Source organism: Kogia breviceps, chromosome 8 (genome assembly GCF_026419965.1).
Source record: "Kogia breviceps isolate mKogBre1 chromosome 8, mKogBre1 haplotype 1, whole genome shotgun sequence".
Lineage (NCBI taxonomy): Eukaryota > Metazoa > Chordata > Mammalia > Artiodactyla > Physeteridae > Kogia > Kogia breviceps.
In genome coordinates this window covers 33,872,374-33,900,307 of record NC_081317.1, presented here as the reverse complement: position 1 = coordinate 33,900,307, position 27,934 = coordinate 33,872,374, and the positions used below count along the sequence as shown (strand labels likewise).

Here is a 27,934-nt window from a genome sequence, read left to right as displayed (position 1 = left end):
AGTCACAGAAAGATAGACAAGATGAAAAGGCAGAGGGCAATGTACCAGATGAAGGAACAAGATAAAACCCCAGAAAAACAACTAAATGAAGTGAAGATAGACAACCTTCCAGAAAAAGAATTCAGAATAATGATAGTGAAGATGATCCAGGACCTTGGAAAAAGAAAGGAGGCAAAGATTGGGAAGATGCAAGAAATGTTTAACAAAGACCTAGAAGAATTAAAGAACAAAACAAACAGAGATGAACAATATAATAACTGAATGAAAAATACACTACAAGGAATCAACAGCAGAATAACTGAGGCAGAAGAACAGATAAGTGACCTGGAAGACATAATGGTGGAATTCACTGCCGTGGAACAGAATAAAGAAAAAAGAATGAAAATAAATGAAGACAGCCTAAGAGACCTCTGGGACAACATTAAACTCAACAACATTCACATTATAGTGATCCCAGAAGCAGAAGAGAGAGAGAAAGGACCTGAGAAAATGTTTGAAGTGATTATAGTCAAAAACTTCCCTAACATGGGGAAGGAAATAGCCACTCAAGTCCAGGAAGCACAGAGGGTCCCAGGCAGGATAAACCCAAAGAGAAACACTCCAAGACACATAGTAATTTTATTGACAAAAATTAAAGAAAAAGAAAAATTTTTGAAAGCAACAAGGGAAAAATGACAAATAACATACAAGGGAACTCCCATAAGGTTAACAGCTGATTTCTCAGCAGAAACTCTACTAGCCAGAAGGGAGTGCCATGATATATTTAAAGTGATGAAAGGGAAGAACTGACAACCAAGATTACTCTACCCAGCAAGGATCTCATTCAGATTTGACGGAGAAATCAAAAGCTGTACAGACAAGCAAAAGCTAAGAGAATTCAGCACCACCAAACCAGCTCTACAACAAATGCTAAAGGAACTTTTCTAAGTGGGAAACACAAGAGAAGAAAAGGACCTACAAAAACAAACCCATAACAATTAAGAAAATGGTAACAGGAACATACATATCGATAATTACCTTTGACATGAATGGATTAAATGCTCCAACCAAAAGACAGAGGCATGCTGAATGGATATAAAAATAATACGTATATATATGCTGTCTACAAGAGACACACTTCAGACCTAGGGATACATAAAGACTGAAAGGGAGGGGATGGAAAAAGATTTCCATGAAAGTGGAAATCAAAAGAAAGCTGGAGTAGCTATACTCCTATCAGATAAAATGGACTTTAAAATAAAGACTATTACAAGAGACAAAGAAGGACACTACATAATGATCAAGGGATCAATCCAAGAAGAAGATATAACAATTATAAATATATATGCACCCAACATAGGAGCACCTCAATACATAAGGCAACTGCTAACAGCTATAAAAAAGGAAATCAACAGTAACACAATAATAGTGGGGAATTTTAACACCCCACTTTCACCAATGGACAGATCATCCAAATAGAAAATTATTAAGGACATACAAGTTTTAAATGACACAATAGGCCAGACAGATTTAATTGATATTTATAGGACATTCCATCTGAAAACAGCAGATTACACTTTCTTCTCAAGTGCACATGCAACAGTCTCCAGGATAGATCACATCTTTGGTCACAAATCAAGCCTCAGCAAATTTAAGAAAATTGAAATCATGTCCAGCATCTTTTCTGACCACAACACTATGAAATTAGAAGTCAATTACAGGGGAAAAAAAGTAAAAAACACAAACAGGTGGAGGCTAAACAATATGTTACTAAATAACCAAGAGGTCACTGAAGAAATCAAAGAGGAAATCAAAAAATACCTAGAAACAAATTACAATGAAAACATGATGATCCAAAACCTATGGGATGCAGCAAAAGCAGTCTAAGAGGGAAGTTTATAGCTATACAAGCCTACCTCAAGAAGGAAAATCTCAAATAAACAATCTAACCTTACACCTAAAGGAACCAGAGAAAGAAGAACAAACAAAACCCAAAGTTAGTAGAAGGAAAGAAATCATAAAGATCAGAGCAGAAATAAATGAAATAGAAACAAAGAAAACAATAGCAAAGATAAATAAAACTAAAAGCTGGTTCTTTGAAAAGATAAACATAATTGATAAACCATTAGCCAGGCTCATCAAGAAAAAGAGGGAAAGGACTCAAATCAATAAAATTAGAATGAAAAAGGAGAAGTTACAACAGACACTGCAGAAATACAAAGCATCCTAAGAGACTACTACAAGCAACTCTATGCCAATAAAATGGACAACCTGGAAGAAATGGACAAATTCTTAGAAAGGTAAAACCTTCCAAGACTGAACCTGGAAGAAATAGAAATATGAATAGACCAATCACAAGTAATGAAATTGAAACTGTGATTAAAAATCTTCCAACAAACAAAAGTCCAGGACCAGATGGCTTCACAGGTGAATTCTATCAAACATTTAGAGAAGAGCTAACACCCATCCTTCTTCAACTCTTCCAAAATATTGCAGAGGAAGGAACACTCCCAAACTCACTATATGAGGTCACCATCACCCTGATACCAAAACCAGACAAAGATACTACCAAAAAAAAAGAAAATTAAAGACCAATATCACTGATGAATATAGATGCAAAAATCCTCAACAAAATACTAGCAAACAGCATCCAACAACACACTAAAAGGATCATACACCATGATCAAGTGGGGTTTATCCCAGGAATGCAAGGATTCTTCAATATACGCAAATCAATCAATGTGATACACCATATTAACAAACTGAAGGACAAAAATCATATGATCATCTCAATAGATGCAAAAAAAGCTTTTGAAAAAATTCAATACCCATTTATGATAAAAACTCTCCAGAAAGTGGGCACAGAGGGAACCTACCTCAACTTAATAAAGGCCATATATGGCAAACTCACAGCAAACATCATTCTCAATGGTGAAAAACTGAAAACATTTACTCTAAGATCAGAACAAGACAAGGATGTCCACTCTCACCACTATTATTCAACATAGTTTTGGAAGTCCTAGCCACGGCAGTCAAAGAAAAAGAAATAAAAGGAATACAAATTGGAAAAGAAGAAGTAAAACTGTCACTGTTTGCAGATGACATGATACTGTACATACAGAATCCTAAAGATGCCAGCAGAAAACTACTAGAGCTAATCAATGAATTTGGTAAAGTTGCAGGATACAAAATTAATGCTCAGAAATCTCTTGCATTCCTATACACTAATGATGAAAAATCTGAAAGAGAAATTAAGGAAACACTCCCATTTACCATTGCAACAAAAAGAATAAAATACCTAGGAATAAACCTACCTAGGGAGACAAAAGACCTGTATGCAGAAAACTATAAGACACTGATGAAAGAAATTAAAGATGATACAAACAGATGGAGAGATATACCATGTTCTTGGATTGGACGAATCAATACTGTGAAAATGACTATACTACCCAAAACAATCTACAGCTTCAGTGCAATCCCTATCAAACTACCAATGGCCTTTTTTACAGAACTTGAACAAAAAAATCTTAAAATTTGTATGGAGAAACAAAATACCCCGAATAGCCAGAGCAGTCTTGAGGGAAAAAAACGGAGCTGAAGAAATCAGACTCCCTGACTTCAGACTATCTTACAAAGCTACAGTAATCCAGACAATATGGTACTTGCACCAAAACAGAAATATAGATCAATGGAATAGGATAGAAAGCCCAGAGATAAACCCACGCACCTATGGTCAACTAATCTATGACAAAGGAGGCAAGGATATAAAATGGAGAAAAGACAGTCTCTTCAATAAGTGGTGCTGGGAAAACTGGACAGCTACATGTAAAAGAATGAAATTAGAACACTCCCTAACACCATACACAAAAATAAACTCAAAATGCATTAGAGATCTAAATGTAAGACTGGACACTATAAAACTCTTAGAGGAAAGCATAGGAAGAGCACTACTTGACAAAAATTACAGCAAGATCATTTTTGATCCACCTCCTAGAGTGATGGAAATGAAAACAAAAATAAACAAATGGGACCTAATTAAACTTAAAAGCTTTTGCAAAGTAAAGGAAACTACAAACAAGACGAAAAGACAACCTCAGAATGAGAGAAAATATTTGCAAACGAATCAATGGACAAAGGATTAATCTGAAAAATATATAAACAGTTTATGCAGCTCAATATTAAAAAAACAAACCCAATTCAAAAATGGGCAGATGACCTAAGTAGACATTTCTCCAAAGAAGACATACAGATGGCCAAGAAGCACATGAAAAGATGCTCAACATCACTAATTATTAGAGAAATGCAAATCAAAACTACAATGAGGTATCACCTCACACCAGTTAGAATGGGCATCATCAGAAAATCTACAAACAAAAAATGCTGGAGAGCGTATGGAGAAAAGGGAACCTTCTTGCACTGTTGGTGGGAATGTAAATTGATACAGCCACTATGGAGAACAGTATGGAGGTTCCTTAAAAAACTAAAAATAGGATTACCATATGACCCAGCAATCCCACTACTTGGCATATGCCCAGAGAAAACCATAATTCAAAAAGACACATGCACCCCAACGTTCACTGCAGCACTATTTACAATAGCCAGGTCATGGAAGCAACCTAAATGCCCATTGACAGATGAATGGATAAGGAAGATGTGGTACATATATACAATGGACTATTACTCAGCCATAAAAAGGAACGAAATTGTGTCATTTGTAGAGACGTGGATGGATCTAGAGACTGTCATACAGAGCGAAGTAAGTCAGAAAGAGAAAAACAAATATTGTATATTAACGCATATATGTGGAACCTACAAAAATGGTATAGATGAACCGGTTTGCAGGGCAGAAATGGAGCCACAGATGTAGAGAACAAACATATGGACACCAAGGGCGGAAAGTTGCAGGGCGGGGGTGTGTGTGTTGGTATGAATTGGGAGATTGGGATTAACATATATACACTAATATGTATTAAATGGATAACTAGTAAGAACCTGCTGTATAAAAAAATAAATTAAATAAAATTTAAAAAAGAAAAAAAAAGAAAGATTCTCCAGGACTAACAACCCCATTTCTCCAACAAACCAAGGTAATGGAAAGGGGATGGGGGCTGTTACAGAAGAGACCGAAGGGACATCAAACCCAAATGTAGTGTGTGGGTCTTGTTTAGATTCAGAGTCAAACATCCAAATATAAAAAGGTGTTTTTGAGGCAACTGGGGAGAATTTAGGTGGTCTTAGGTGATTTTAAGGAATTATTGTTAGTGTCATAAAGTGCAAGATGGAACTGTGATTATTATTGTTTTTAAAACTGTCTGTTAGCACTGTGTACTGGCGTTTTCATGAGTGAAATGATGTATGTACCAGAGACTTGCCTTCAAATATTTGGGGGAGGAGGGAGTTGGGGAGACAGGAAAACAGCCAAAAGCTGATGGGTTTTGTGACCAGTACTGGGTACATGAGGGTTCACTGCTTATTTCTCTCATTTTGTGTGTGTGTGAAAAGTTGCATAATAAAAAAATTAAGAGGTGAAAGAAAGACATTTACAACAGAAACCTCTGGACCGTCTCCTCCCCTATTCAGTAAGCTGCTTCCCACTCCTGTAAGCACAACTGGTTGGGGCGTTGTGGGGAGGCAGGGACTGCGGCAGACCTGGCCCTGCCCTTTGCAGCTGGCTGAGCCTGGGGCCTGGATGACAGAGTTGTGAAGCAGGACATTAGCTCCTATGCAGAAACAGCTTAGAAAAATGCCTGGCACCTGGTAGACACTAGCTATTATCTGTTATTACAGGTGCTACAACATGGCAGAAACAGTCCTGGACTGTGGTCATTCCCAGACTGAAAACATGAGTCCCTTCTTCCTCCCTGCCACAAGCTGGCCAGCCTTGGGGCCTCCCTTGGTGAGCTTCGGCTCCAGAGAAAGGGTGTTTTCCACTCCGACCCCCTGTTTTCTGGAATGCCACTGGCTTCCTGTGTAGCTTGTACAGATGATCTCATTTAATCCTCACACCCCTCTGCCCCCTACCTCCCATTCATAAGCCTTACAGATGCAGAGGGTCAAGAGCTCAGGGATGGAACAACTTGTCTGAGGGCTTCAGCACCTGTGCCCTCTCCTGTCCAGTGTGCGGCCAGAATTGGCCTGGGCATTTGCCTTTTCAGGGTCTTTCCTCTCCCCTCTCCTCACTGGCCACCCAGGCATCTCTGTGAACACCCCAATCTCCAGCATCCATGAGGGCCTCAGAGCCAGGGCTGTGAGGCCACCAGCACTGCCAAGGTCACTGCAAGCATGTGCTAGTCTCTCTGTGCCAGATGATGTCCCAGCACATACAAGCACTTCATCCACCCAGAGGTGTCCTAACCGAGGGTGTCCACAGCACTGGGAGCTGCCAGGGAACACAAAACAAGGCGCCAATAGCACCAGCTAGAACCCAAAGGGATCCAGAAGAGGAGGTAGTCCTGGGGCCATGGGACGGCATGTCCAGGGCAGACAAGGGAGGTCAGCCCCCAGGTTGGCCCCAGCAGAGGCTGAGGAGGACATGGCATGAACATCAGGCACTGTGGACAACACAGTTGGGGCCCTCCCAGGCATGACTATCATTAGCGCCCAACAGTACTGTAGCTGGCAGCATCCAGGGGTCCCCACAAAGCCCCCATTTTGCGGGCAGAGTAACTGAGAAAGGAAGGGGCCTGGGTCCTGCATCATTTGCTGGGGCATGGGGTCTCATTCTAAGAAAAGCACCCAGAATGGAACAAGGAGACCCTGAGTCACACTGGCTCACATGGCTCTGGGACACAGTCAGGGCCTGGGCAGCATATACAGGGATTCCTGGCTCAGGGAGCCCACAACTCACTTGCAGGAGAGGGCACTTACCCACGTAGTTCTCGACGTCGCTGACATAGAAGGTGGGGGCTGGGACCGCCAGGCCCAGCCCATCTTTCTTGGGGACAAGGATGGGCTCAGTGAAGCCATGCTCTTCCATGTAGCCCAGCGTGAGCTGGTTGCCCGTCACGCGGACCACCACATCTTCCGCGCTGCAGGGAAATACAAGTTGGGGGGTCACATCAAGCCCAGGTCCCAGCCTCCATAATAGGCCTGGACAGGGCCTCAGGGCTACAGACATGGAGCCTGAGCTCCAGGCACACACCGCCCATGCCGCAGAAGGAGGACCTGCCACGGTGCCACACTCAGTGGTCACAGGGCAGCCACAAGGTAGACATGACAGGGTCCCACACACTCGTCACAGACAGGAATCTTGAGGTCCATGAGGTCTGGGCACCTGTCCAGGGCCGTGGTGAGTAGACAATGGGGACACACCGCACCCATCCCTCTTACTATGGCAGAGGGAGCCTCGAGAGATGTGAGCGAGATCCCTCCCCCACTTCCCTTGCTCTCCACTCGCCCTCCACTTGATAATATTCCTCTCAAGCGCTCAGAGATCAGACCCCTGCATGGGGGTAGGTCTAAGAACACAGCAGATGGAGACAAACCCCTTTTCAGAGAGAACCTACCCCCTGGACAAGCCAAACACAGGACCCAGGGCTGGGCTGGGATGCTGTGGTCAGCAGCTCTCCCGCCTCCCTGTGTGCTGGATGCTGCCCTGGGCGCCAGAGACCCGTGGGCCCCAGCTGGAACAACCCCTGTGTGGTGACACTGGAGAGGGGCTTTCATCAGATGAGCATGCAAGGTCATTAACCCACAGCTGAGAGCAGTGCTGTGGTGGAGAGAGCAGGAAGCAGTGTCAGACTGGGCCTGTCGAAGCCTGGGGGAGCAGGAGTGAGAGGGGCAGGGCTCCGAGTAGAAGGAATGTACCAGCAAAGGCCGTGGAGGGAGGAGGATGTGGCAAGTGTGAGGAATAAGAAGGACCTGGGTGGCTGGGGGCTGGGGGCGGGGGCAAGCACCCAAGTCGGTGAAGTGGTGGGCCAGGCCACCTCATGCCAAGAGCACTGGGGTGCCACTGGACAACTTGAGAAGAGCAGTGACAGTCAGAGGTTCATCTGGCTGCTGTGTGGATGTACACTGGACAGCAGCAGGACCAGGGTGGGGCAGGGCAACCATGGAGGAGGAGGCTCAGCATGCAGTGCCTGGACCAGAAGGTGACAGTGAGAGGCAGGTGGTGGACTCAGGAGATCAGATAGGGGTGGGAGAACAGGGGGAGGCAAAGGTGAATGGCCAAGGGACTGGCCTGAGTGACCAAGGGACCGGGGCCACTGACTGAGGCCTGGAGGTGGGGCAGGAATGGGGGTGGGGGCAGATCCAGAGCTGAGGAGGAACATACTTGTTGGGACTGGCCAGTGGATGCACCAGTTGGACAGACAGGTCAGGAGCTCAGAAGCACTAGTGGCTGGAGAAAGAAGTTGAGGAGCTGCTGGCCAAGGGACAATCTATGAGGCCAGGGAAACAGATGATGGGGATTGAGCAGAGTTCCCAGAATCCCTCAGGGAGAGTCGTCAGCAGGGGAGGAGGCCGGGCAGGGGAGGACAGCCAGCAGAGCATGGTGGCATGGTCTCTACGGAGGACAGGACTCAAGGAGAGGGGGCTGCACCACTGCTACGTGTTGACAAGGGTCAGTTAAGGTGAGGACTGAAGAGTGATCCTGGGGTTTGATGCCATGATGACAGAGTGTTAGGGATAAATCACAAGGAGTGAGTGGAGGGTGAGGAAGAAGCAGTAGTGTGGTGGGCAACTGCTGTGAGACGCTCTGGGAGTACTGGGACAGCACAGAGCCAGCTGTGGAAGCTACAAGGCAGCCAGAGGTAGAAGGTCGCCCTTGATAAACTGGCATCCCAAGCTCTTGTCTCACTAGTGAGAGTTCCAAATTCACACCCATGGATTGGGTCTGGAACTGTGAAACCCATGAGGAACAAGCAAGAGGCAAACACGAAACCATCCTGTAGGGACACCTCAGAGCCCAGGGCAGACTGGCTGCCATGGGAGTGATGCCCTCTGAAGATCACGCCTCACAGAAGGAGGTGAACCCCCAGGAGGGAGAGCCAGCAGCCTCATCTGCCCAGAAGAGGAGATCCCAAGAACTGAGGATAATAGGATAATTGAAAAGGGGATTTTAAGACAAGTACATTAAACACATCCAAAGGGATAGTGAGAGGATAAGGCAAAGAACAGAGAAGGAGGAAAAGAACAGGCAACACTAAAAAGGAAGAGAAATTGTAGAAAAGAAAAATATGATGATTGAAATTTTTTAAAACTCAGTAGATACATTAAATGGTAGCTGGCTGAAAAAAAATAGTGAATTTGATGAAAAGATCTGAAAAATTAGACAGAAAGGGGAAGAAGTGTTATTAAAAGAGAAAACAGGACATTTTTCAGAATTGAGATAAAATATGACACCTCAAATTAAAGGCACTTACTGAGTCCTGAACAGGATAAATAAAAACAAATGCACATTAGAGGCACTACAGTATACCTATAGTATATTAAAAATGAGAAAACAATCTCAAAAGTTTTCAGAGAAAAAAAACAGATTATTTACCAAAAATGAAAATGAAACAAAACAAAAACTCCAGTGGCTAGACTGATATCAGTAACAAGAAATGCCAAAAGACAACAAAATAGTATCTCCAAAAAGTTCAAGGAAAATAACTTTTACTCTAGAATTTTAGATCCATTTTAGAAAATTAGAATCATGCAAGAATAGAGACAAAATAAAAATAGTTTCAGATACAGAGAATATTTTTATAGGCCTTTTCTGAAAGAACTATTCACGGATATAATTCAACAAAAAGGAAACCAAATCTAGAAGGAAGGAGTGGGATTCAAGAAATAATGGAAAACTGATCTACAGATTCCACACAATCCCTGTCAAAATACCAGCTGACTACTTTACAGAAACTGACATGCTGAACTTGAAATGCTGAATGAAATACAAGGCACCCAGATAACCAAAACAGTCTTTAAAAAGAAGAAAGTTGGAGGGCACTTCCCAATTTCAAACTTCACTACAAAGTTACAGTAATCAAGATTGTGTGGTACTGGCATTATATGAGACGTATGGATCAATGGAACAGAATTGAGGGTCCAGAAATAAAGCCAAACATCTATGGTCAATTTTTTTTCATCAAGGGTACCAAGATAATTCAATGGCGAAAGAATAGGCATTTCAATAAATGGTGCATCGGAGAACTGGATATCCACATGCAAAGGAATGAAGTTAGACCTTTACCTCACACCATATACAAAAATTAACTCAAAATGAGTTAAAGACACAAATATAGGAGCTAAAACTATAAAACTTTTAGACAAAAACATAGGCATAAATCTTCATGACCTTGAATTTTGGCAATGGTTTCTTTTTGGTTTTGTCTAAAACAAAAGCACAAGCCACAACAGAAAAAAAATAAATAAATTAGACTTAATCAAAATTTAAAACTCTTGTGCTTCAAAAGACACCAAGAAACTGAAAAGACAACCCACAAAAGTGGAGAAAGTATTTGCACATCATATATCTGGTAAGGGACTTGTATCTAAAATACATAAAGAACTCTTACAATTCAATAATAAAAAGACAAAAAAAAACTTTTAATGGGCAAACGACAAATGGCCAATAAGAACATGAAAAGATGCTCAACATCACTAGTCATCAGGGAAATGCAAATTAAAACACAGTGAGAGACCACTTCACACCTACAAGGATAGGTAGAATCAAAAAGTCAGATAAGGGACTTCCCTGGTGGTCCACTGGTAAAGAATCCGCCTTCCCACTCAGGGGAGGCGGGGTTTGATCCCTGGTCGGAGAACTAAGATCCCACATGCCGCAGGGCAACTAAGCTGGCTCACCACAACTACTGAGCTTGCATGCCTCAACGAGAGAGAGAAAACCCACATGCCACAACCAGAGAAAAGCTCGCTAGAGAGAAGCCCACATGCCACAACTAGAGAGAAGCCCGTGCTTCTCAATGAAAGATCCTACATGCCTCAACAAAGATCTTTCATGCCTCAGCAAAGATCCCACATGCCTCAACAAAGATCCCGCATGCTGCAACTAAGACCCAATGCAGCCAAAAAAAAAAAAAAAGTCAGATAATAACAAGTTCTGGCGAACTGAAACCCTCAGATGCTGCTGGTGGGAATGGAAAGTGGTACAACCACTTTAGAAAACAGTCTGGCAGTTCCTCAAACATTTAAATATTGAGTTACTCCTAAAAAAAAATGAAACTATATGTCCAACCAAAATATTTTACAAGAACATTTATAGTAGAATTCTTCACAGTAGCCAAAAATCAGAAATAACCCAAATGTCCATCAGCTGATGAATGGATAAACAAAATGTGGTCTATCCATACAACAGAATATTATCCAGCCATAAAAAAGGAATGAAACACTGACACTTGCTAGACCCTGGATGAACCTTGAAGACATTATGCTAAGCGAAATAAGCCAGGCACAAAGGCCACATGTTATATGATTTCATTTTGATGAAATGTTCAGAATAGGCAAATCTACAGTGACAGAAAGCAGATTAGTGATAGGACTTTAGGGAGAAGTGGGGAGGAATGAGGATGATAAAGCTACAGTTTTCTTTTCTTTTCTTTTTTTTTTTTTGCGGTACGCGGGCCTCTCACTGTTGTGGCCTCTCCCGTTGTGGAGGACAGGCTCCGGATACACAGGCTCAGCAGCCATGGCTCATGGGCCCAGCCGCTCCGCGGCACACAGGATCTTCCCAGACCAGAGCATGAACCCGTGTCCCCTGCATCAGCAGGCAGACTCTCAACCACTGCGCCACCAGGGAAGCCCTACACGTTTCTTCTTGAGGTGATGGAAACATTCTAAAACTGACTAGTGGTGGTGCAGAGCTGTGAATACACTGAACTGTACCCTTTAAATGGATGGATTGTATGGTATGTGAATTATATCTCAATAAAGGTGGAAAAAAAAGAAAATGAAAAGGAAGCCAGAGAGGAAAAATACCTTATCCACTGAGGAGCAAGGCTAAGAGTTACACTGAGTTTCCCACCAGAAACCATGCACTCAAGTCGAGCATGGGATGAGATATTAAAGTGTTAAAAGAAAAAACCCACCAACTTAGAATTCTGTGTCCATCAAATTATCCTTCAAAAGTGAAGAAGTAAAAACTTTGTCAGACAAACAGAAACTGTCTTCCAGCTGTGAAGGGACAAGAGTGGTTCAGAGCAGCTGTCTGTACAACCTCACGTCCATGCAGTCACGGTGCCCCCTCACCAGAAACCATTTCCTGTGGCCCTGATCCTGCTCTCTGCCCTTGGTCCTCATATAGGACAAGGCTGTGCAGGGGGAGGGTGTGCTCTAAGAAGACATAGGGACACCCCACCAGGCCATGGACACAGAGGAAAGCCCACAGCCATTTGAACCAGGACCTGCTACCTCCAGAGGATGGTCTCAGGCTGGACACCAGCCCCCACTCCTGGTCCATAAAATGGGGACGGTAGCCTCTCTCTCAGGAAGATCCCATGGGAAGGGCCATACCAGGTGAGGGAGATCGGTCCCTTCTCTCCCGGGCTGTGAAGAGGGTCCCCATAAGCTGTCCTCGGAGGTGCTGAGAAGGGAGAGACCAGCTCCCATGCCGGGAGCAGCTGGAGTTTCGGGGACTGTGCTGCTCCCCCAGAGGGAAACCCATGGCCCTGGAGCCCTAGTGGTGGGGTGCGTATCCAGACCTTGGAGGGAGCAGGCAGGCTGGAGAGGAAAAGGCTGCCACCTGCTCACCTGGGAAAGGTCCGACTCCGCAACTCCTTGATGAAGAGCTGGCTGCCATTCTGCACGGGTTTCACTTCGGGAGTCTGCCCCGGGCCATGTTTGTGCCAGGTTCGCTTCTTTTTCACTGCGGAGGAACAAGAGGCAGGTCATCACCCACAGCCCCCTCCCCGTGCCTCCAGGGACCCGGCCGGGAGGGCAGCCACCGTGAATGCCGCAAGACTCAGACCCCTCAGAGGCAAAGAACTTGGAGTTCCCTGGCCCTGGCCAACCCAGCCTCCCCTGCCTCTCAAGACCCCAAGTTGTCACATGGTCAGGAGCCCCCACCCTCCACATCCTTGAGTCACAGCCCCCACCTCACCTCCCGACCTGCCAGCTCAGATGATGGCACCCGAAAGCTGGGGCCTTCCTGGGACCCCATGTCACTCAGCACTCAGTCTACTGAAAACTCGTCAGAGGCGCCTCCTGAGAAGGTCCCACTAAGGCTCGCTATTCAGGACACCTCCCACCTGGCCTCCCCTTAGATTTGCCCTCAAACAGCACCAACCCTGTCCTTCCCTGCTGGGACCTTTGCTGCCATGACAGACCACAGCTCACAGGCAGGGCAGGCCAGTGCCACCTGCTGTGCCCTCTGCCCTCCCCACCCCCTGCCCATTCCCTCAGGCTGTCCTGTTGTCACACATGCTCCAAGGGCACTGGACACACCCACCTTAGACTTTTTACATGTGAGCATACACAGCTGTCCCTACTGGGCTGTGACACACGTGTGCACACACAAGCACACATGCCCCTACTGGACTGGGACAGGCACGTGCACACTAGCACACACATACACGCACACACACACACGCAAGCACAAACGCGCACATGCAAGCACAAACGCGCACACACATACACACTAACATTTGCCCCAACTGGACTTCGAGCCCCCAGAAGAAAGGAAGCTATTTCCTTCATACCCTTGCCCCCATTCAGAGCAGCCACAGATAACCCAGTGAGTGAAGATGGGCCAGGCATGGAGACCATCCCTGGGGGCTGCCTGGAAGGGTTTGAAACAGGCTGAGATGAGACTGGAGGTGAGGGAGAGCTGGCGGGGCCCTCAGGGTGCCTGTCCTTCACAGATGGGGACAGGTGGGGGCTGCAGTCCTCCCGCATCCCAGTGGTTGTGGGGATGAAGGGAGCTGCCCCTGAATAGGACCTGCCTAAAGCAAGAAAGGGAAGGAGCTAGGTGGATGGTGGCTGAGCTAACCTCTGTTCCAAACTGCCACCCCTTCCCCGTCTCATCAAGTCATAGCTCCTTGAGACTGTCCCCTACAACAGGTGATATTTACATCATGCTTGGTTTCCAAGACCAAGGTGCGAGTGGATACTATGGAAATCTGTCAAGATCCTACGAAGGGAGGTCTGGAGCTGGAACTTCTGGTGGCAGCACCAGGCACAGACAGGAGATCCAAAGGGATCCAACTATCTTGTAGTCATGTGACCCTAGGCAAGTTACTAGGTATCTCTGTGCTTCATCATTAATGCTAGTGCTGGCTTCCCAGGCTCCTCGTGAGCATGGAGCGCCCTGTGTCAGAAGGCCATGTGGGGAAACCAAGTCTTGGAGGGGGCATGCAGCCCAGCGATAGCAGACATGCAGGGGAGCAGTGGGCAGCAGGAGAAAGAAGCAGCATCTCCATTGCCTGCCAGGAGCTGGGCCTGAGAAGTGCATGCTGACCAGGGGCCAGTGGCAGTCCTGGGCCACCTGGGTTCCCAGGCCCTCACTCGGGACTGGGCAGCTCCAAGAACCTCGTGGAGAGGCTGGAATATGCCTGATACTGTGGTTGGAGCAGGTATGCTGGGACAACAGCCAAAGATGAAGCTGTGAGGCAGGGTCTGAACTCCATGGGGCTACCCTTGAACAGGCCTGGCTGGTGGGCTCCCTCCCTCCCCAGAGCCCATGACCCTCCTAAGCCCAGAGGCTGAGCCTTCTCCTGCCTATGGTGGCCCAAGGCACCCTCTGACAAGGTGCCCAGGAGACAGCAGGAAGCTGGTGGATCTCAGTGGGCCCCCTGGGTTATGGGGGCAAGAGGTGTCCCTAAGGCATTCAGCACCAGAGCCCGGCCCACCGTCCTAAGCGTGGTTCACCCCACCATGAAGATGTGACAGCTACACCCACCTCAGGGAGGAGAAAAGTAAGAAATTAGTAAGTAACCTCTTAAGCAGTCATAGAGCTAACAAGAGGCAACACTAGGATTCAGAACCACTTTAAGGGCCACGTCACCCACTTCCCGTGAGGCTTCGTGTCAGTAAGGATACCTTGCCGAGTTCCCTGTGGAAACTGTTCCCCTGGGTCCCACTCTAAATCTGTGAATTGTGTAAACCTGTGGGCCTGAGGGTCACAGACCAAAATCAGTCCAAGGGACAGGTGGCAACAGCATGGGGAGAGAACCCTGAGATCTGGTAAAGACACGCAAAGCTAGAGGGATGTGGCCTCAGGCCCAGCTCACTCTGGGAACCCCGCCTCCATCCCATCCTGGTGCTCCATCACAAACCTCACCCAGGCCAGGGCAAGGAAAGGAGGCAGGCTCATGGGCTTAGGTGGCCCCCCAGGGGGCACAGGGTCATCAAGGGGCCTTACTGTGGAAGGTGCGACTGGAATCCAAGCAGAAAAAACCAACCAGTGTGTCACAGACAGGCTCTGGTCAGGGCACACACATGTAAAATAAAGGGTGATGGGCAATCTAGGAGTGCACACTGGCAGAAGATGCTAAAACCAGTGCCTTCGTCCCTGATGGGCACACAGGCCTCCATAACAACAAGAAGTCTGATTCACACAATTTATAAATCACATATGCACGCACGCATGCATGCAGACATGCAAGACACACATACACACACACAGCCAAGGAGGGGCTGCCAGGTCCTGCCAGTCTGCAGTCCCACACTGTCTGCTGATCTAGAACAGCGCTCACAGAGGTGGCCCTGCCCCCCACCCGTCCTCAGCACCTCCCAGGGTAGCGCCTACCCAGGCACTCAGCTCTATATGGCAGGGGGGTGTCTCCTGGCCCCAGCCCTGATCAGCCCCCCACCCCACACCCAGGGCCACGAGATGCAGGACCTGGGTCCACACCCTGTTTGTCTCTCCTAGGCCCTGAGCTTTCCTGGAGGTTCAAGAGGTGCCAGAAATGCAGGTTAAGCCACGGGGTGATAGTCATCCTCCTGTATCTGCTGTAAAGCAGTTACCAGAAGGATCGGGTAATTTAGGGGAGATGTATTGTGAGCATCAGTGCTGCCAACTTCTAGGGGTATGAGGGTAAGTTAGGAGCTTGAGAATCTTCATGCCTAGGAAGTTCAGAAGCCACCAGGCCTTCTCTTCTTCATCTTCTCATGCATTTACCTCATGCCCACATGTGCTGGAGGGTAGGGCACAAGAGCCAAAATGAATACAGCTCCCATGGTCACTTAGTGATGATGGGGCACAGGCCAGGCACAAAGAGAGGCCCAAGAAAAGTCAAGGAGAGGTGAGACCCCACTTCACCCAGCTTCCCAAGGGGCTGGGCTTGGCTCCCTTGGCTGGCCTCGACTCACAGAACAGGGGTGCTAGAGGTAGGCTTCCATCCTGTGCTGATGTCCTCCCTCTATGCCCACTGGATCCACAGGACTCACTCCACAAGGGCTACAGGGGTCCAGCCCCAGAAGATCATGGCACTTCTCCCACATAGACCTGGCCTTAGAAGTTGCCTCCCAGCCATGATGTGGGCCACCCTGGATGAGCCTGTGCCTTGGGGAGCCCCCACTGGGCCTCCCACAACCCCAAAGCGCCAGATGGAAGGAGAGGAGGATAAAGTCCTTGTGATGCACAAAGAGCAGTTTGAGAAAGGGAATTCTTTTGCATTTCAAAGATACAAAATTCCTTGGCCGTATACTTCAATTAAAAAAAAAAAAACTATTATTTTTCCTCCCTGTACTCTTACTTATTAATAATGTAGAAGTGACAGGAAATAAAATGTTTTTCATTGCTGGAAAAAAAAAGAGAAAGAGAGAAAGGTGATCACCTAAGATTCCATGCAGGGGGTGCTAGAGAAGGGAAGGAGAGCAAATCCCCAACAATGCACATTCCTGGACCCCTGCAGAGAGATGGCCACCTGGGCAGAGCTGGGCAGGGCTGGGATGGATGGCACCTTGGACATCTCCTAGCCTATGTACCCATCTCAGGTTGCCTGGTCACTGCAAATGCTGGACTTTGCAACCCCTGCCCAGGCCTTTGAAGGCTGGTGGGCTCTTTGCAAAGGCCGTGAGGGGCCCCAGCTGCATATGCAGGCAGGCAGATGATCAGGAGGGGCCACAGTGGGCCCAGCGAGGCCATGAGAGGCAATGAATGAGGCAAGAGGTGGTTCCTAGATACCAGAGTCCCCTGGCTACAACTACACAGGGCGGTTCACGCCAACAAGGTGAGGTCCAGTTGGGGTTGGGGTCAAGGCCAAGCAGAGACCCTGCCCCCACAGTCAGATCCAAGGAGCAGCAGCATGGTGCTATACTTAACTTACAGGTGGACTTCCCATGGGTTTTCTCACAGTTTGGGCAGTGGTATATGTCGATGTCTGGGGCCTCCTCCTCTTCCACTCCAACACAGCTGAAACGGACGAGAAAAAGACATCATTAACCAGCACTCAGTGACTCCTCAAGAGCTTCCCCTGCAAAGATCTGCAGCACCTCCCACTCACTTTTCAAGAGTAAGGGCAGGGTAGCATGAGGGCAGCCGGGGCAGAGTGTGTGTGAGGACAGTGGCCCACATGGATGGGATGGGAGACTTGAAATGCAGAGGGAGGGTCAAGGAAGACCTCACCATATGTGACTGGGAAAGACAGAGGGAACCGGCCATCCTTTGGGCCTGCCTCCATGAGGGCCATTACTGCCCTGTCACCACAGAGCCCAGGGAGGTTGAGGCGGAGGGGCGTGTCTCAGAGCCAGGGCACCCCCACCATTTCACCATAGGCAGTTTGCAGCCATAGGCAGGGTCCCTCCAGACCCTGTGAAGGGGACTGCTGTAAGTCACCTTCCCCATGGAGCTGTACCATGGTGCTGGAACAACTGGATATCAAAACAGTGAAGTTGAACCCCTACTTCACACCATATACAAAAAATTAACTGATGACCCACCTCCTAGAGAAATGGAAATAAAAACAAAAGTAAACAAATGGGACCAAATGAAACTTAAAAGCTTTTGCACAGCAAACGATACCATAAACAAGACCAAAAGACAACCCTCAGAATGGGAGAAAATAGTTGCAAATGAAGCAACTGACAAAGGATTAATATCCAAAATTTATAAGCAACTCATGCAGCTCAATACCAAAAAAACAAACAACCCAATCCAAAAATGGGCAGAAGACCTAAATAGACATTTCTCCAAAGAAGACATACAGATTGCCAACAAACACATGAAAGAATGCTCAACATCATTAATCATTAGAGAAATACAAATCAAAACTACAATGAGATATCATCTCACACCGGTCAGAATGGCCGTCATCAAAAAATCTAGAAACAATAAATGCTGGAGAGGGTGTGGAGAAAAGGGAACACTCTTGCACTGTTGGTGGGAATGTAAAGTGATACAGCCACTGTGGAGAACAGTATGGAGGTTTCTTAAAAAACTACAAATAGAACTACCATATGACCCAGCAATCCCACTACTGGGCATATACCCTGAGAAAACCATAATTCAAAAAGAATCATGTACCAAAATGTTCATTGCAGCTCTATTTACAATAGCCAGGACATGGAAGCAACCTAAGTGTCCATCGACAGATGAATGGATAAAGAAGATGTGGTACATATATACAATGGAATATTACTCAGCCATAAAAAGAAAGGAAACTGAGTTATTTGTAGTGAGGTGGATGGACCTGGAGTTTGTCATACAGAGTGAAGTAAGTCAGAAGGAGAAAAACAAATACCGCATGCTAACATATATATGGAATCTAAGAATAAAAATGTCATGAAGAGACTAGGGGTAGGACGGGAATAAAACACAGACCTACTAGAGCATGGACTTGAGGATACGGGGAGGGGGAAGGGTAAGCTGTGAGGAAGTGAGAGAGTGGCATGGACATATATACACTACCAAACGTAGGGTGGATAGCTACTGGGAAGCAGCCGCATGTGCACAGGGAGATCAGCTCTGTGCTTTGTGACCACCTAGAGTGGTGGGTTAGGGAGAGTAGAAGGGAGGGAGACACAAGAGGGAAGAGATATGGGAACATATGTATATGTATAATTGATTCACTTTGTTGTAAAGCAGAAACTAACACACCATTGTAAAGCAATTATACTCCAATAAAGATGTTAAAAAAATTAACTGAAAATGGATTAACAGTCTAAATATAAATATAAGAGCTAAAACTATAACACCCTTAGAAGACAACACAGGAGTCAATCTTCATGACCTTGGATTTGGGCATGGATTCCTAGAAATGACACCAAAAGCACAAGAAACAAAAGGAAAAAGACATAAATCAGACATCATCAAACTTTAAAACTTTTCTGCATTAAAGGACACTATCAAGAAAGTGAGGGCTTCCCTGGTGGCGCAGTGGTTGAGAGTCCGCCTGCCGATGCAGGGGACACGGGTTCATGCCCCGGTCTGGCAAGATCCCATATGCCACGGAGCGGCTAGGCCCGTGACCCACGGCCGCTGAGCCTGCGCATCCAGAGCCTGTGCTCCGCAACAGGAGAGGCCACAACAGAGAGGCCCGTGTACCGCAAAAAAACAAAAAAAAAAAAGAAAGCAAGTGCAAAGGCACTGTGCAGAACGGGAGAAAATATTTGCAAATCATATTACCTGAAAAGGGTCTATCATGCAGAATGCATAAAGAACTTTACAACTTAACAACAAAAAGACAAATCAATTTAAAAATGGTCAAAGGATCTGAATAGACATTTCTCCAAAGAAGAAATACAAATGGCCAACAAGCTCATGAAGAGAAGCTCAACATCCTTAAGTCATCTGGATGCCACTGAAATGCAAATCAAAACCATGAGATACCACTATACACTCACTAGGAAGGCTATAATTTTAAAAAGAAACAAACAAACAAACAGGAAACTAGCAAGTGCTGGTGAAGATGTGGAGAAATTAGAACCCTGTCACATTACTGGTAGGAACATAAAATGGTACATTTTCTATGCAAAACAGTATGGTGGTTCCTCAAAAAGTTAAACATAAAATTATAGTATGACCTGGCAATTCCACTCCAAGGTATAGACCCCAAAGAACTAAGAACAGTTTCTCAAACAAATCCTTGTATACAAATGTTAACAGCAGCATCAGTCACAATAGCCAAAAGACAGAAGCAACCCAAAGGTCTGTCAACTGATGAATGGCTAAACAAATTGCAGTGCCGCCATACAATGGAGTAGTATTCAGCCTTAAAAAGGAATGAAGTGCTGATGCACACTACAACAAGGATGAGCCTCAAAAGCATTGTGCTGAGTGAAGGAAACCAGACATAGAAGGCCACATATTGTGATTCCATTTACATGATCATGCCCAGAATAGGTAAATGCAGAGAGACAGAGGCCGGCTGGCAGCACCAGAGGGTGGGGGCAGAGAGGAATGGGAAGTGACTGTTTAGTGCACACAGAGTTTCCTTTTGGTATGAAAATGTTCTGGAACTAGATAGAGGTGATGGTTGCGCAATACTGTGAATGTATTAAATGCCACCAAATTGTTCACTTTAAAATGGTCAATTTTATGTGAATTTTATCTCAATAAAAAAGAAAAAGAAAAGAACCTAGTGGCCCTGTGAGAGTGACACCATCCATCATCACTAAGGCTGGCTGGGTGCTGACTGCATCTGGCAGCATCAAGAACTCTACATTCATTTTTTTGCAACAACCTTGCAGTAATCGGAATAATTATCATTAGCCCTATTGTACAATGAGGGAACTGAGGCACGAGAGGCTAGCTGTCTGGCCACACCCAAAGGTCTCCTCACCATTCAGAGGGACAGTTCTCCCCCCACCCTCAGCCATTGGCCCAGGAGGAGCACTCAACAGATAAGACCCTCTGCAGGCCACCAACGCCCCAGGGTCCCTGGGCAGGACACTGCCTGCCACAGCTGCCGCAGTCCTACAGCCCTGGGAACAGAGCCTGAAGCCCAGAAAGACCTTGCCAAGTGTCTTTTGAAAGTATAAAGTTCAGTCTTCACTTCAGAATATAAACGGTAATAAAGTGAAAGAAGTCTAAAGAGTCAGATGTAAAAGACAAAGCCATCAAAATCAGAACATGAGGGCACATTTGCTCTCAAGACGCAAAGTGACTTTCTAAACAAACAAACAAACAAAAAAGAAAATGGAAAGGAAACCGGAGAGGACACTGATGGATTGAAACAGTGCTCCAAATCATGAAAACAAACTTCAAAGTGCTATGAAAAGTATGTACAGGAAATATAGCAAAGTTTTTCTGCTCTTCCTCCATGAACTATGGACTGTGGGCAACTCCCAACAGAACAGGGCAGAGCGAGGAACAGAACAGGCACACGCTACAGCTGTGTGAGAAGGATGCCCAACCTCACTAACCACCCATGAAAGGCAAGCTAAAATCACAATACATATCATTTTCAACTGACAAATTAACCAAAACCGAACACATTAAACTGGTTACATGCCACATTGGCAAAGGCACAGTGAGGACAGTAAACACAGCCAGATCTCCCCAGCCCTCTGGCATGAGGCACTCCTTGGAGGCTGGGGCAGCAGAGGACAGCTTCTCTCCACCCAGGAGGAGGAAGAGCTGGCTCATCTGAACCCCCACCCCCTACCCAGGGCTAGCCCACCAGGCCTGACCCTCTGCTCCTTCCCTACCAGTCTTCCCCAAGCCCCTGCCTTCCAGAGTCAGGCTACAGAAGGGTCCTGTGCCTTGGTTCTCCTCTGCATGGCAGGCCCTGAGTTGGCTGTCCTCAGTTTGCTCATCCATAAAGTGGGCTCATGACACCAGCGATCACAGCAGGGTGAAGATGGCTGAAACCCAGCAACTGTAGAACTGGGCACACAGTGAGGCCCCATCACCCATACCCACCAGGAGCCATGGACTGAGACAAAGGCAGAGCCCTGCAACTGCTCAGGATTGGCCAGGTCCAGAGACTGGACCCAGAATTTACACCCCACGTCCACACTTGGGAGTCCTGTGAAAATTAATAAACAGATCCTCATTTAAAATGGAGTCAGGAGGCCATAGGGGAGAGCTCTTACACCCTATCACTCGATGTCAATTATAGACCCAGAGGAAGAGTCTACACCTTTGTATCTCCAACAGGAAGAATGTTACTACTTTACTACCCAGAAGGAGGAAGAATTTCTCCTTGCCTGGCAACAGCCCAGCCAACCAAAGGCTGTCACACTTAGCCAATGAAAGCCACTATATTTCGAACTCCCAGTTTCCTCCAATGGACTCTTGTTTTACAACAGCTCCTCCCAACTCTCCCTTCTCCTCTATAAAAGAATGTTACTCTCCTTTGTTCCCTGGACTTGCCTGTGGCTTGCCAGAGATTGCATGTCCCAAACTGCAGTTCTTTGCTGTGCCTGAATAAACCCATTTTGCTGGTAAAATAGCTGGCTGTGTTATTATTTTAGGTCAACAGTGCATATTGCACGTCCACACTGGGCAGTGGCTCCAGGCATCTTCTCACTGGCAGCTCCTGGAGCTCACAAACACTGAGGATGGCCGACCTCCCCTGATGGGTCTGCCTCTGTCCCATGGCCCAGTGTGAACCCCTGCCTGCCCAGGTCCCAGGGGCCCCAGGGACAAACAAGGAGGCTGCAGCAGGTTCTGCTGCAAGGCCTCTGTGTGCCGGCACTAACCCTGCAGGTGGGCAGGATATCTGAGGTCAGATGACACAGACTTAGGGCCCTTTCAGGAGGTCAGGAGTCAGGTGCACCTTGGAAGGTCCAAGGGGCTTCTCTGACGGCGGCTCCAGGTCAATCAAAAGGAAGGAAACCAATGTGCCTTAAAATACAAACCCCCCACTTGGCGTTCCTCAGGCCTAGTTACTGGGACTGGCTCCCCCAAACACTACCTGCTGGTCCCACACATCGCTGAAGCCTCATCATGCTCTGGAAAGCCCACGGCAGGGGCCCCTGTGACAGGTGTGGAAGCTGAGACCCAGGGGTCACGACCATGTGCACTGTTCATGCTGACACGCCAACTCCACCCCTGAGGGTCTTTAGAACACCACCACCTGGTGGGCTCAGGTCTCACCTGCGCCAGGATGGGTCTGGCTGTTTGCTACGTTGTGCAGAAAGGCCCCGGGACTGAAAGAGAAAGTAAGAAGCAGGGAAGGTGGGTTCTGTTCTGCTGCGAACACCTTAGAGCTGCCCCTCACCTAGGAGAGGCAGCCAGCGCTTGGGCCACCCACCCCATGGAGACCACTGCTGGCTCACAGCAAGAGCTGGGCACCCAAGGACTGCCCTGATGGACGTGGGGGGCTCAGCACATCCAGCCTGCTAGTCCTCCTGTGTCTACAGCAAGGCACCCAAGAGCATCGCCTGTCCCCTGCCCCCTGCCTCTTGTGGGACTGCAACAGATGAAAGCTCTATGAGGATACAGTGGGCTTCTTGATGGAAGGTGGGCATCACTCTCCTGGGAAGCAGGCATAGAGCCTGCCATACACTCCAGGACCAAGCAGGGGTTCGACGTTACCTGCAAATGGTCCAAGGGAAAAAGGAGGATGAGGCGCATCCATGTCCGGGCCCAGCTGCATTCGTGTCCCCAAGATCAGCACAACTGCACAAGGTAGCCCCAGCTGCATCCTGGGAGGGTCAGCCAGGCCTCGGGCTGGGCTGGCCAGGTGAGCACACTGTGGTGTCTGGGGCAGGGCGTGAGGGTAAGAGGGAGAGGGGCAGAGACAGGGAGAGAGAGTGGGGGAGGTGACTCAGGGCACAGGGGAAAAGACCAGCAGCTGGGAGAGGTGTTGTGGGGCCAAGGCAGGGGAGCCCGACACAAACCTCGAGGCTAGATGGGGACAGAATCACCCAGGACATCAGGTCTAAAACAGAGCTCCAACTGCGACAGCCCTGACACCTTGGCGAAAAAACACAGTCAGCCAGATAATTGTGGCATTTGTCCTTTTTAACTCTGGTAGGAGCAGCAGTCCCCCAAGCACCCCATAGGCCACATGGCTTCCTAAAAGACAGAAGCTTCAGGAGCCAAATCCAGACTGCCCAGCCCCAGTGCCCAGGGTGGAAAGCCGTGGCCCACCCAGGGGGTGGGCAGCAGGCAGAAGCACAGGCTGCCAGGGCCACCTAAGACATCAACACGGACCCTGCTGACCCCACTTTCCCTCCCTTGGAGAGAACCCAGGTCGCTGGCACCCGGGACTCCAGGTCCCTAGGAGAAGACTCAAATGAATGAGTGATGTTTCCACCAACCTGTAGACCTCCCAGGGGCCCAGGGATGGCTCTGCCCATGAGACAGCTGACGGAGAGGCTGAGACACAGACCGAGGTTGGACCCAGGCCTCACAGCATAAAGGAAACCTGGAAACCACCTGCCCGGCACAGGCAGACGGTAATGCAGAATGCTCTGTGTGGGCAGGATACTGCTAAACTAATTTAAAAATTAAAAGAATGAGGTAGATTTTTACATTCTGACATGGAAAGATATCCACAGTAATTGTAAATTGAAAAATCGTAGGTAATAGGAGAATGTGTATGGTATAATTTCTTTTGGTGGAAAACCCAGAACAAAATTACGGGGTGTGTGAATGTGTGTGTGTGTGTGTGTGTGTGTGTGTATGTGTGTGTGTGTGTGTGTGTGCGTGCGCGCGCGCGCGCACGCGCATGAGTATATGTGCACTGCATGCATGTCTGCATACATGTGTAAGTTGCACGTGTGCATACATGTGTGTGCAAGTGGGGGGGGGGGGCCCATGTGTTCCTGTCTATGTGCTCATTCAGTCCACCGCACTCACCTTGCCACTGAGGGGGCAGGTGGTGAGAAACAAGGAGAGATGCAGCTGCATTTTCAGGGGCTCACGACCCAGTGGGGCCAGGAACTGGTTTGATCTGAGCCACCAGCAACCCCTGCATGCCAGAAAGTCAACCCCAAACAAATGTTAAAGGTAATTTCGTACCCAGAGCCCAGTGAGTAGAAAGACAACAGAATTTTCAAAGGCAGAGGTGAGTGGGGGATAAGACACCAAAGAAAATGACCAAGAAAAAGGGAACCAAGGCGTGGGAGGCTGCAGATTTCAGACACTTGCAAATGTGGCAAAATCATGTCAGAATTGCCAAAGTGGCCAGCCGCCCTTGGGAAGTCCTGCTCCCAAGGAAGCCTGGCTTCCCTGCTCTTTGTGCAAAATCTGAATCTGCCCCTTGGAGATACTCTGGTTGTGAGACCCTTGTGACACCAAGGGCCAGGGGGATCGAGAGAGGAAGTGGCTCTTCTGAGGTTGTCCCACAGTAATCCCTGCTCTGTCCTCCAGTAGGGCGACTTCCAGAAGGACTTTCTAGAATCCCAGCCCCAAGTATGCAGGGTAGGACCTCTGGCAATGGCCCTGCCAGAGGAGCTCCCCAGGGCACAGGCTCCTGGCCCGGCCTGGGTACCCCACCACACTCCTCTGCTCAGCATTTGAGAATCAAGGCTGGAATTTTCTCATGAATCCACAATTAGATTGCATTGTGGGTTTTTTTTTTTTTCCTATTGTGTTGTCAAGAATGTTAATTTAACATAAACCACAACTTCTGTAACACTGTTTTGACTTTTTTTTAAGTTAGGGGAGGAGCCTCAAAAAAGGAAGTGGTCCTTTTCAATTCCAGAGGGGAGGGGATGGGCAAACCTCGCCTCACATGCCAGCCCCTGCAATGTGAAGCACCAAGGAGCTCAGAGGTGGCACAGTTGACGTGTCAATAATGGTCATGATGCAGGTGGGGCCACAGGGACCAGTCACTCATCCTGCCCATGGAGGAATTAACATGGGAAAGAGTCTCCCCAAATATGGTCGTGTGTGACAAGAGCTTTAAGAAGGATTTTATCCTTCAGGCCAGTAATTCCACAACTACAAACCTATTATAAGGCAAAAAGTAGAAATGCATACAAGATTCACATGCAAGATGGTCCACCCCAAGATTACTTAAAACAGTGAAAAATCAGGAGGTCAGATACCCAGGTCATGCTACGCTCACACAGCAGAATATTATGCAGTCATCAAAACTCAGGTTTTATTTTTGAGTTTACATGTTTAAGATCTGCAGACACTAAAACTATAGCCCTGGCACACAGTGACACAGAAGGGCTCCACACTGGTGCCAGGCAGTGGCATGCTTGTTTTCTCTTTACACTTTTCTGTACTTTCTTAAATCACTGAAAATGAGTGTGTATTCTTTTTATAACAAGCAGCAAAATTCCTGCTTTATTTGGAAAGTCAGAACTATGCCCCTTCCCAGCTCACCTCCTCCCACTTTTCTTGGGTCCTGGTGCCCCATTGAGAAGGGCTCCTGAGCTGTCCACCCTGCAGCAAGGCTGGGACACCCATCTCAGGGCCCCTGGGTCTCCCCCAGGGAGCCTGATGGAGGGGAGAGGCCACGTTGGAGACAACAGGGAGAGGCAGGGCAGGCGGACACCTGCAAGGAAGCCTGGGCTGGCCAAGGAGCCCTAGAAGGCATGGAGGTGCTCAGTGACTCCCCTCATGATGACTTCATCCTATGTCAAGCCAGCCCCACATCACGGCCATCTGCTTCCTCCCTCATCCTCCCCCATTCCAGCCTGCGGTCTCCGAATGATACCCAGAAACTGGTCACTGACACATTTCCACACGATGCAGCCATGGGGACCACAACTCGGTCACCACTCGGCTTCAACATGGTCATCAGCCACATGTCAAACTTAAGGTGGTCCTTTAGGCCCCAATCGTGTGAACAACTACTAAATCACTGAATGCCCAGCCACTAGTCCAGGAGCCACACAACCTTCTCCACACGACAGGGGAGAAATCACAGTGGGAGAAGGGAATTGACACCCTCAGAGCCACACATGGGCTCAAGGCAGTGTGTCTGGGTCCCACCTCGGGATGCCCCCAGGCAGCAGCTGTCCATGGATTTTGTGGTTTCAACCTAAGAGCCTCAGGCATGGTGTGCAAGGGGGAAGCCGAGGCCCAGAGAGGTCCACATTTGCCAGGACCACGTGAAAAGGTGGCAAGAGCAGGTGAGGGCAGCCAAGTCTGTTTGCACCCCACAGCTCGTACACCAGGCTCAGGAGCTTTCACAGCTTCCAGTCAGCCAAGGGCCTGCTGTGCAGGAGTAGGCAGCAAACACTTTGCCACAGGAGGAGGTGGGGGGGTGCAATAAGGACCAGACCCCTGAGGCACCTGAGCCCTCATAGGACAAGTTCATAAAGCAGAGCAGGAAAGGGGAAAGAAAAAAACAGCCAGACCTGGCCCAGCTGGAAAAGCCTGGCCCCCAGGGAGGGGGGTGCCTGTGTGCATGGGATGACAGGGTGCCTGCCATGGCCTGGGGGGCAGTAGGCGACACTGTGCCACAGAGGAGGGTCTCACTACCAACCCTGGGGGGCAGTCAGCCTGGGGACTCAGTATATCAGGACCCCCAAGAGTCACACAGACCATGTGGCTTCCACCTGGACCTCGTGGGGACCCAGCCACAGAGCAATGACAGAGATTTGGTGGGGGTAGGTCTGTCTGCTGAGCTCAGATGCAGACTTGTGGGAAAAAATCCACACACTTGTTGTCAGAAGCCACTATGTTTTGGGGTGACTATTACACAGCCACAGATAACCAGGACTATGGGGAGGGACTGAATACTCAGAAGAAGTGAAAACAGGTTCCAGAATGTGAAGGACAATTGTCCTCCCAGCTCCTGCCAGTGGGGCAGGTAAGCTCAAAAAGGATTGTATGTACAATGCCCAGCGCCATGCCTGGCACACAGCAGAAGCCTGCAAAGACAGTTTACTGCTTGTAGGAGTCATCATCACCATCGTCATCATCACCACCATCATCATCATTAGCATCATCATCAACATTTTCTCCTGCTGGTCTGATGGATCATGGCGCATGCTCTCATATCTGTCAGCAAGTGGCTGAGAAAGAGCAAAACTCCAGAGGGAAACACAGAATCCACATGGAAAGAATGTCAACATCTATCCTTCTTCCCAGATTTGTCACATCCGCTCCTCCAGGACTCTGAGGTGAATGGACTTCAGCCCAGCCCCTCCCTATCTCCAAGGAGAGAATAAGGGGCCAGTGGCCTCTGACCAGCTGAGCCCCACCCCATCTTGTCCACAG

The 27,934-nt window shown here is 47.9% G+C and overlaps 1 protein-coding gene across 1 annotated transcript in view; it reads right to left on the bottom strand.

The window, feature by feature from the left end:
• Window positions 1-27,934, bottom strand: part of PHF2 (PHD finger protein 2) — a 95,310-nt gene that overhangs the window by 25,362 nt on the left and 42,014 nt on the right. The window contains exons 2-4 of the mRNA XM_059072925.2: window positions 17,187-17,272; window positions 12,670-12,784; window positions 6,847-7,007 (exon numbers count right to left, since the gene is read on the bottom strand). Of these exons, the coding sequence (XP_058928908.1) occupies window positions 6,847-7,007; window positions 12,670-12,784; window positions 17,187-17,272 (362 nt within the window). The remainder of the gene's footprint in view (window positions 1-6,846; window positions 7,008-12,669; window positions 12,785-17,186; window positions 17,273-27,934) is intronic.